The sequence below is a fragment of the Ambystoma mexicanum genome, chromosome 9 (genome assembly GCF_040938575.1).
Source record: "Ambystoma mexicanum isolate Mex_15411 chromosome 9, UKY_AmexF1_1, whole genome shotgun sequence".
Taxonomy (NCBI): domain Eukaryota; kingdom Metazoa; phylum Chordata; class Amphibia; order Caudata; family Ambystomatidae; genus Ambystoma; species Ambystoma mexicanum.
The window spans coordinates 1489545160-1489555809 of NC_090931.1; the positions used below are offsets into that span (position 1 = coordinate 1489545160).

At 46.9% G+C, this 10650-nt stretch overlaps 2 protein-coding genes across 2 annotated transcripts; both read right to left on the bottom strand.

Moving 5' to 3' along the window:
• Nucleotides 1–351: 351 nt before the first annotated feature.
• LOC138487517 (gas vesicle protein C-like) lies at nucleotides 352–813 on the bottom strand. The gene has a single exon (XM_069614019.1). It carries the CDS (start codon nucleotides 811–813, stop codon nucleotides 352–354), a length of 462 nt encoding a protein of 153 aa, XP_069470120.1.
• A 354-nt stretch (nucleotides 814–1167) lies between these two features.
• On the bottom strand, nucleotides 1168–1629 carry LOC138487518 (gas vesicle protein C-like). Its single transcript, XM_069614020.1, has one exon. It carries the CDS (start codon nucleotides 1627–1629, stop codon nucleotides 1168–1170), a length of 462 nt encoding a protein of 153 aa, XP_069470121.1.
• Between the last annotated feature and the right edge of the window lie 9021 nt (nucleotides 1630–10650).

Sequence of the window (10650 nt, forward strand, 5' to 3'; positions counted from 1 at the left end):
CGGAAGTGTGCATGCTCAGACATAGACGGCTTGCTTGCTTCATCTAAGCGGGAGTGTGCATGCTCAGACATAGGTCGCTTGCTTGCTTCATCTAAGCGGGAGTGTGCATGCTCAGACATAGGTCGCTTGCTTGCTTCATCTAAGCGGGAGTGTGCATGCTCAGACATAGGTCGCTTGCTTGCTTCATCTAAGCGGGAGTGTGCATGCTCAGACATAGGTCGCTTGCTTGCTTCATCTAAGCGGGAGTGTGCATGCTCAGACATAGGTCGCTTGCTTGCTTCATCTAAGCGGGAGTGTGCATGCTCAGACATAGACGGCTTTCTTGCTTCATCTAAGCGTGAGTGTGCATGCTCAGACAGACGGCTTGCTTGCTTCATCTAAGCGGAAGTGTGCATGCTCAGACATAGACGGCTTGCTTGCTTCATCTAAGCGGGAGTGTGCATGCTCAGACATAGGTCGCTTGCTTGCTTCATCTAAGCGGGAGTGTGCATGCTCAGACATAGGTCGCTTGCTTGCTTCATCTAAGCGGGAGTGTGCATGCTCAGACATAGGTCGCTTGCTTGCTTCATCTAAGCGGGAGTGTGCATGCTCAGACATAGGTCGCTTGCTTGCTTCATCTAAGCGGGAGTGTGCATGCTCAGACATAGGTCGCTTGCTTGCTTCATCTAAGCGGGAGTGTGCATGCTCAGACATAGGTCGCTTGCTTGCTTCATCTAAGCGGGAGTGTGCATGCTCAGACATAGGTCGCTTGCTTGCTTCATCTAAGCGGAAGTGTGCATGCTCAGACATAGACGGCTTGCTTGCTTGCTTCATCTAAGCGTGAGTGTGCATGCTCAGACAGACGGCTTGCTTGCTTCATCTAAGCGGGAGTGTGCATGCTCAGACATAGGTCGCTTGCTTGCTTCATCTAAGCGGGAGTGTGCATGCTCAGACATAGGTCGCTTGCTTGCTTCATCTAAGCGGGAGTGTGCATGCTCAGACATAGGTCGCTTGCTTGCTTCATCTAAGCGGGAGTGTGCATGCTCAGACATAGGTCGATTGCTTGCTTCATCTAAGCGGGAGTGTGCATGCTCAGGCATAGGTCGCTTGCTTGCTTCATCTAAGCGGAAGTGTGCATGCTCAGACATAGACGGCTTTCTTGCTTCATCTAAGCGTGAGTGTGCATGCTCAGACAGACGGCTTGCTTGCTTCATCTAAGAAGGAGTGTGCATGCTCAGACATAGGTCGCTTGCTTGCTTCATCTAAGCGGGAGTGTGCATGCTCAGACATAGGTCGCTTGCTTGCTTCATCTAAGCGGGAGTGTGCATGCTCAGACATAGGTCGCTTGCTTGCTTCTTCTAAGCGGGAGTGTGCATGCTCAGACATAGGTCGCTTGCTTGCTTCATCTAAGCGGGAGTGTGCATGCTCAGACATAGGTCGCTTGCTTGCTTCATCTAAGCGGGAGTGTGCATGCTCAGACATAGGTCGCTTGCTTGCTTCATCTAAGCGGGAGTGTGCATGCTCAGACATAGGTCGCTTGCTTGCTTCATCTAAGCGGGAGTGTGCATGCTCAGACATAGGTCGCTTGCTTGCTTCATCTAAGCGGAAGTGTGCATGCTCAGACATAGACGGCTTGCTTGCTTGCTTCATCTAAGCGTGAGTGTGCATGCTCAGACAGACGGCTTGCTTGCTTCATCTAAGCAGGAGTGTGCATGCTCAGACATAGGTCGCTTGCTTGCTTCATCTAAGCGGGAGTGTGCATGCTCAGACATAGGTCGCTTGCTTGCTTCATCTAAGCGGCAGTGTGCATGCTCAGACATAGGTCGCTTGCTTGCTTCATCTAAGCGGGAGTGTGCATGCTCAGACATAGGTCGATTGCTTGCTTCATCTAAGCGGGAGTGTGCATGCTCAGGCATAGGTCGCTTGCTTGCTTCATCTAAGCGGAAGTGTGCATGCTCAGACATAGACGGCTTTCTTGCTTCATCTAAGCGTGAGTGTGCATGCTCAGACAGACGGCTTGCTTGCTTCATCTAAGCAGGAGTGTGCATGCTCAGACATAGGTCGCTTGCTTGCTTCATCTAAGCGGGAGTGTGCATGCTCAGACATAGGTCGCTTGCTTGCTTCATCTAAGCGGGAGTGTGCATGCTCAGACATAGGTCGCTTGCTTGCTTCTTCTAAGCGGGAGTGTGCATGCTCAGACATAGGTCGCTTGCTTGCTTCATCTAAGCGGGAGTGTGCATGCTCAGACATAGGTCGCTTGCTTGCTTCATCTAACGGGAGTGTGCATGCTCAGACATAGGTCGCTTGCTTGCTTCATCTAAGCGGGAGTGTGCATGCTCAGGCATAGGTCGCTTGCTTGCTTCATCTAAGCGGGAGTGTGCATGCTCAGGCATAGGTCGCTTGCTTGCTTCATCTAAGCGGAAGTGTGCATGCTCAGACATAGACGGCTTGCTTGCTTCATCTAAGCAGGAGTGTGCATGCTCAGACATAGGTCGCTTGCTTGCTTCATCTAAGCGGGAGTGTGCATGCTCAGACATAGGTCGCTTGCTTGCTTCTTCTAAGCGGGAGTGTGCATGCTCAGACATAGGTCGCTTGCTTGCTTCATCTAAGCGGGAGTGTGCATGCTCAGACATAGGTCGCTTGCTTGCTTCATCTAACGGGAGTGTGCATGCTCAGACATAGGTCGCTTGCTTGCTTCATCTAAGCGGGAGTGTGCATGCTCAGACATAGGTCGCTGAAAGGAAACCGTGATTTCTGTCGTCCCTATGTGCAAAGAAAAATCAGTAAAAATTGCAAACAAGCATTAGTTATGTTTTTTGCATAAATCAGAAGGTCATTGTGAACCCGAAGCTTACGTTGTGCATTACATGTGCATGTCATGTCATATCTGGATCAAATGTTTTGCCACTATACTCGGGCCACCTGGGTAAAAATTGGCACACCTGCAAATCCCTTGCTTAACCCTGAGGTTCAGAATATTGGATGAAAGACAATGGAGAAGGGAGCAAGCCATGAATGTTTTGAACAGCATCTATTCGAGAGCGCCCGCAAACAGTTAATATAGCCGTGAAAATAATATTAAGACCTCGTTCGATTTTTGTGTGGAGGCACAGAAGTCACAGCGTCATTACTTTTCTACATTGGTAAACTGTGGAACTGTTGTAAATTATGTACCATGTCATATCAGGGTCGACAACTATCAGAACATGCAGTCGGCCTCCAGCTTCAAGTAGAGTACACAAATAATAATGGCCATGCTAATATAAAATAGACACGCCCCCGCCAGCACCTTTTCTTTGTGAATATTGTAAGGCTTCAGTCACATCAAAGGCCACTTCTGTACCTCTCCTTGGTCCCCTTTCCACTCTAACTCTATCTCTCATGTGCACCCTCACAGCACTCTAAAATGACTCTGTTAGCTACTCCATGTACGACTTTATTTTTCTGCCTCTCTTTTCTCCCTATTTTGCCATCTGGCAACCTGTCCCTATCAGTCTTGTTAGGCCCACCAATGCCTCTAGTATCTATCTATCTATCTATCTATCTATCTATCTATCTATCTATCTATCTATCTATCTATCTATCTATCTATCTATCTATCGTTCACTCCCTTTTGCCCTCATTGGCCACTCTCTATCCTCCTTTCTTCTTTATCTCTACTGCCTGCCACCCATTCTCTACACTTCTCACCATCTTCCTATTGTTCCCTTTTTTGCTCACTTCCCCATTTGGTTACAACGTTTTCCTCACATTTTGGACACCAATTTGTCGATTTGTTCTGTCCCGTCTTTCCCTCTTCTCCGTCCATCTCCCTCTTACTTGACGTTCACTTCTAATCTCTCTTCTGTCTGAGCCAATATTTGTCTTGCCCTCTTCCTGCACTTCACCCCCCTCCCGCTTCTCTTCCCACTATTACTACATTCTCGTTTCTATTCACTACACTCCATTTCACCCTTCTTTCTCATTCTACCTCCCTCTACCGCGCACTCGCAGGACATTCTATAATTCTCTCCCCTGTCCCCATCTCAGTGTGTCTCACTCCATGTTCCTACAGAAACTCTACCTCAATGCTATATTCTCATGTTCTCCCAGTGTCTTCACTTTTCTCTTTTCTCTAGATGCACACGTGTGTGATTTCCAGTCCAGAGCAGGGCAGTCCATTTTCCCAGGGAAGCTGCCTAACCGCTGGGATTGTCCCAGAGATTCCAGGTTCTCAAGTCTTTCTCTGGGTGTCTGGGGGATAGTAATAGACCTCCTGAATTTGGGGCGTGCCGTGTGAGTCTGTGACTGAAATGCTTCCTGGCTTCTTCACCCATTGCAGACATGAAACAGAGTCTCCCCCTCCTCATTTAATCACAACTCTGCCTTGCCTGCTCGGCCAAAATACGTTTTCTGGGTAAAAAAATAAATATGCATGTTTGGGCACCCTAACAGAATTCGAACCTGTACTGCCAGGTTAATGAGCACAGTGTTGATATGAACGTTTCCGCTCACTGAGCTATCTTGTCAATAAAGATTTCAGTGAGTTTTGCGTGGCTTGAACTTCAGCTCAGCGGCAACGTGCTCGCCTTGGAAACAAAACGACACAGAGCAACACAGGTTCGAACCCCGTTTCTGCACTTAGCAACCTCTGGGTATTAAGCACGTTGTAAATACCCTATCATATCATTGCCCCACAATGCCAATGGGAACCACTGCCCAAAAGAACAGTGTTCAGTGAATGGGGTTACTGCAATAAACAGGTTACCTGACACACATAACTCTGCATTGTGGTAGCTGTAGTCTTCCAATGAAGATGGGGTGGGTGTAGGCAGAATTACAATGTACTCATTTTTCTTAACCTATTTCTACAAGGTTTTATATATTTCACAGGTTTGTTACGATTTGCATACCTTTCAATTATATCTTTAAAACAATATTTTTCAAAGCTAAACATGAACACCTTTTTACCAACTAGACCTCACAGGATAAATGGTCAAGCCTCAAATCCTGGCTTCACCTTGTAACTAAAGTGTGCGTGCAATGTGTGCTCCTGGGCAATTATTTTAGCTCACTGTGGTTTATCTGTAGAAGTTCTAATTCGGACTACATAAGTCTTGTTTTGCACCAAACACAGGATGGTCTAATAAAAGTGTGTGTGGTTGTTTTTAATTATGAAGAAAACGGAAATATTCGTGGCTTGGACAAATAATACGCTAACGCTAAGCCTCAATACTATATTCACATCACTGTTTCCTGGGCTTGGCCACTAGCAGAGTTTTTAATACTTCTGGGCGGTGTTAGGTGTATGCTGTTGTAGGCAGGGTAGGAAAGGGGCCGGAAAAAGGCAGAGCGGAGATCCGGCAACGCTGCTTTGTTCTAAGGTCCAGAGGCTAGCACAGGAAACTCCCAGCTCTGTTCCCAAGTCGAGCTCTCACCCGGAAGACTCGGCATGCAAAACTGAATGCAGAAACAGCCAAAGTCTCACATTCGGTTAAGAAGCTGTCCAAAGTGCAATTTAGAGATTCTTTCTTAGAGCAGACCAATGAAAACAGCAACTTCCATTATTCACTGAAAATGTTGAATTACTATCACAGACATGTTTCCAATTTTACATTGTGGCCATTCTTATGGTCCCAAAATGCTCTTTGCTTTTACGCAAATCCCCAGGCTTGGGTTCCATGAAGAGATATGTGTTGCCTGGCCTGGGGCCACGTCCCTCTGACCCGCTTATAAGGAGAGGCTTCCCAGAATACATTTGTTCCATGTCCAGCTCGGGTAGGCAGGTGATTCCCAGTCCAGGAGCGAAGGAGGAGAAAGGGTTAGAAAAAACCAGCAGGGCAACACTGGGCAACCAGAACCAACAGTAAAATGTCAGACTATCAAGACCCAATCCAGGCAGGTTGCAGCCTAGAGAACAGTTGGTTACCTTCTCGCTCACCTTTCACCCTTGGGTATATCTACAAAGCACAACGTGCTGCTGTGAGGAAGTGAAAAAGAGGATATCAAATCTCTCACCATCCGTAACAGCTGAGGGATAATCTTTGTTGGTCTTAATATTGCCTCTAGAATGTGAAGTCAAAGAGGCTGACTGGCCCCGCAGGGGGCGCTAGAGGGACAGCCTACATAGCGGGCTGTCCCCTCTGGCTACCCCCTTCCGGGCACGGGTCATGCCTCTCTTCTTCCTTCCCCCCCCCTTCAGTGAGACGGAAGGGGCGTCCCCGGGGACACCTGGCTTCCGGTCAGGGCTCCCGGGGGCACTTATAAGGGCGGGAGCTGCTGGCCATCAGCCTCTTGTTCCAGCAGCTCCCGCCTGGTGTGAATCAGTATCAGGGCGGTCCTAGCCAATGAGGGATTTCAAGCTGCAGCTGCAGCAGCTCGGGATTGGCCGGGCTCGAGCCGGTCCCTCGACTGGCACTGACTCCCTTCCTTAGGGCGATAGGCCAACAATCTCCTGGTCAGTGCCCCTGAGTGTCTCACTGGTGTACCAGTGTAGCTGGAAGTAACCAGCAGTTTGTCAGTTTGGCCAATGGCTAAAGAGGTGACAGTGTCACCCGTATCTGACTGTTTGTAATGTGGCTGGGACCGTCCCAAGTTGTCTTGCTCCTAATAAACTGTGACCTTGTGCTTTCCAAACTTTAAAAGTTGTCTGTGTAGTCATTTCATTGTTTATTGTACTGACCAAAGGAGGTGGGGGTGTCCAATGGGGATCTCCCCGCTAAGAGTCCATATGTTCGGTTGGTGGACAGGGAACCTTGCACCAGTGTCTCTGAACATGTCCTCGAGATTAGTATCTCCTACATTGCGCGTGCTCAGTAGAGAGCCTCATCCTCCCTTACTAAGGCTTCCTTACGTCTCACCGAAGACACTGGCGCTGTATCTGAGCATGTATTTGAGGGTAGTGTCTCGAGCACTGCTCATGCGCAGTAGAGATCACTGGTCTCCCTCACTACGGTCTGCGTATGGTTTTGTTGGAGATACCGGTGTTCTGTAATATTTGGTATCCCATACCGATCCGGTATCCCCTGTCTTCAGCTGTCTTCGTAGAGCACAGACCAAAGTAGGAGAGTTCCGAGCCTCGGGAAAATCCGAGCCTCGGTATGGGATACCAACTGTTGCATAACACCGGCATAACGCCAGAGTTCCATACAGCCACGGTGAAACTCGCTACTTTCCCCTCTTAAAACTCGCTACTTTCCCTTCTCAAATGGAGTGCACGCAATTCCAGGTTGTCTCATCATATCGCATTTTAACACAATAAAAACGTCAGAATCATTACAGATGCAGGGAACTCATCTTTTAGAGCTCTATCCAGGCGCTCTGGGGCAAAATACATGCACATCTCCTGATTTGCTTATGGATTGCACCAACAGAAATTACTTCACAGAAAGCACATTGCAAGGAGCATCATCAGTCTTTGATACTTGGAGGCACCATGGAAGTGACTTTAGAATAAGTTGTCATAAAGAAGCCAAGAGGCAAATCATTTTGTGAGACAAAATACCTAAAATGCACTGTTATATATGGAAAAAAATAAAATATCATATATTAACACATAAGCTTTGAAGTGAATCACTTACAGAGCTGCAGATAAGACAGTCTAATTAAATGATCTGCCCAGGATCACACACTGGTTAAAATAGTGAAACCGGGATGTGGACAATTTAAGCAACTGAGCACATCTTCCCAGTCATTATTTCATAAAGCATGCAGCATTATGCAAACTTCTCACACCTGATCACTTCCTGCCGTGTACATTTCTAAAGGGACAAAAGTCCCTGCTAATAGTCCCCCCTCCGTCCCATCAGTGCCTAATGGCTCACATTGAAATGCTCTGTTGTCACAGAGCAACTTGAGAGCCCCTCTGCTGCTGCCCTGAGCTCCTTGGGACATTGTCCTGCCAGAGGTTTCGGAAAGGGTAAGGTGTCCTGCTGCCAGGACAATTACTGTGCTGAGCAGGAATTACTCAGCACACATTGTCCTGCCAGCGGGACACCTTTCTCATTGGGTACCGGCATTGAGGTGCCGATCGGGAGGGGTGGCCCACTGACGAAAGTCCCGGGCAGGCTCTAAAAAGAGCCTGTGGGGTGGCAGCTTGGCCCCCCCACTCCTGTGGCTCGGTACGCCACTGTTACTTGATGAGTCAGCCGAACTGCTTTGAGTTGAATGAAACTTAGTTGGTTATATGGTTATTTGTAGCTTACAAAATCATAGCTGCCAACACTTAGTGGGTTATATAATTAGTAGCTTAATAAATCACAGCTGCCAACAGTGATGGAAATGACTACACAAACTATGGCTGGAAATTGAAAAAATACTCCGGAATACTACCTCCTTAGGGAAATTGACCCGATAGATGGGTTCACTGTAGAGGGTGTGGCGTAGCGGTGCAGTCATCATGGCAGGCACGTAAAACACATACAAATAATATTTCATTTTACAGGGTTGACATGAAACGCAGATAAATCGCACAATAAACGAAACTGACAATATATATATATTACACATCTCATAGCATAGTGGGAGTATTTGTGGTGTTTCCCTTTTAAGAACATGTATTGTCCCTCTTAGGATGTGTCATGACAGCCTCATACCTGACTGGGAAAAGAAGGAGCCTGCGCACGCACGTGCAATACCACGGCGGTAGACTAAATGTAATGGCACTCTGTCTCTGTGTCTCATTGTGTTGGGCCTGCAAGCCTACCCTGTGTGATCACAGGCCTGCGGCCCTGCTAGTCTGGGTGCCCCTAGACAAGCACGTGTAACCTGGGTGTCTCCAGGCCACTGGCCCTCTGCGTGATCGCAGAGCAGCTGCTTGTCCGGGAGCCCACGGCAGCTGCGGTCTTGTCGTGTGACCACGGCGATCAGGGTGATCCCTACCACATTAATTGTGTGTTGGTGCCCCGAGCACCCCTTGGGCTGGCCCAGAGTCACAGTGCACAGAAAGAATTTGTGTACTCCCCTACCCAATTCAAGGGATAGTTAAATCAGTATTTTGTTAAATTTTAACCCTCAAAATTAAGGGGATACCAAATATTACAACCCTATATTAGCTGTAATATTTGGTATCCCCTTCAAAGAAAGGATGAGATGGCTTCCAGAAGCTGTCACAGAGTAGGCTTATGATATACTCCCCTCTCCAATGCAAGGGATAGTTCAAGCAGTGCATTGTTAAATTTTACCCTTCAACATCAAGGGGATACCAAATATTACAACCCTATATCAGCTTTAATATTTGGTATCCCCTTCAAAAAAAGGATGGGAGGGCTTCCAGAAGCTGACACAGTGTAGGCTTATGATGTACTCCCCTCCCCAATGCAAGGGATAGTTCAAGCAGTGCGTTGTTAAATGTTACCCCTCAACATCAAGGGGATACCAAATATTACAACCCTATATTAGCTGTAATATTTGGTATCCCCTTCAGAAAAAGGATGGGATAGCTTCCAGAAGCTGTCATAGTGTAGGCTTATGGTGTACTTCCCTCCCCAATGCAAGGGATATTTCAAGCAGTGCGTTGTTAAATGTTACCCCTCAAAATCAAGGTGATACCAAATATTACAACCCTATTTCAGCTGTAATATTTGGTATCCCCTTCAAAAAAAGGATGAGGTGGCTTCCAGAAGCTGTCACAGTGTAGGCTTATGGTGTACTTCCCTCCCCAATGCAAGGGATATTTCAAGCAGTGCGTTGTTAAATGTTACCACTCAAAATCAAGGGGACACCAAATATTACAACCCTATATTAGCTGTAATATTTGGTATACCCTTCAGAAAAAGGATGAGATGGCTTCCAGAAGCTGTCACAGTGTAGGCTTATGATATACTCCCCTCTCCAATGCAAGGGATAGTTCAAGCAGTGCATTGTTAAATTTTACCCTTCAACATCAAGGGGATACCAAATATTACAACCCTATATCAGCTTTAATATTTGGTATCCCCTTCAAAAAACAGGTGGGCTAGCTTCCAGAAGGAGGCATAGTGTAGACAAATAATGAACTCCCCCCTGCAAAGCAAGGGATAGTTCAAGCAGTGCGTTGATAAATGTTACCCCTCAACATCAAGGGGATACCAAATATTACAACCCTATATTAGCTGTAATATTTGGTATCCCCTTCAGAAAAAGGATGGGATAGCTTCCAGAAGCTGTCATAGTGTAGGCTTATGGTGTACTTCCCTCCCCAATGCAAGGGATATTTCAAGCAGTGCGTTGTTAAATGTTACCCCTCAACATCAAGGGGATACCAAATATTACAACCCTATATTAGCTGTGATATTTGGTATCCCCTTCAAAAAACAGGTGGGCTAGCTTCCAGAAGGAGGCATAGTGTAGACAAATAATGAACTCCCCCCTGCAAAGCAAGGGATAGTTCAAGCAGTGCGTTGATAAATGTTACCCCTCAAAATCAAGGGGATACCAAATATTACAACCCTACATCAGCTGTAATATTTGGTATCCCCTTCAAAAAAAGGGTGGGATAGCTTCCAGAAGCTGTCATAGTGTAGGCCTATGGTGTACTTCCCTCCACAATGCAAGGGATAGTTCAAGTAGTGCGTTGTTAAATGTTACCCCTCAAAATCAAGGGGATACCAAATATTACAACCCTATATTCGCTGTAATATTTGGTATCCCCTTCAGAAAAAGGATGGGATAGCTTCCAGAAGCTGTCACAGTGTAGGCTTATGGTGTACTTCC

Bases quoted from the DNA above. Each gene is read 5' to 3' on its own strand.
- LOC138487518 (XM_069614020.1), bottom strand. From the start codon at position 1,629: ATGAAGCAAGCAAGCAAGCCGTCTATGTCTGAGCATGCACACTTCCGC.
- LOC138487517 (XM_069614019.1), bottom strand. From the start codon at position 813: ATGAAGCAAGCAAGCAAGCCGTCTATGTCTGAGCATGCACACTTCCGC.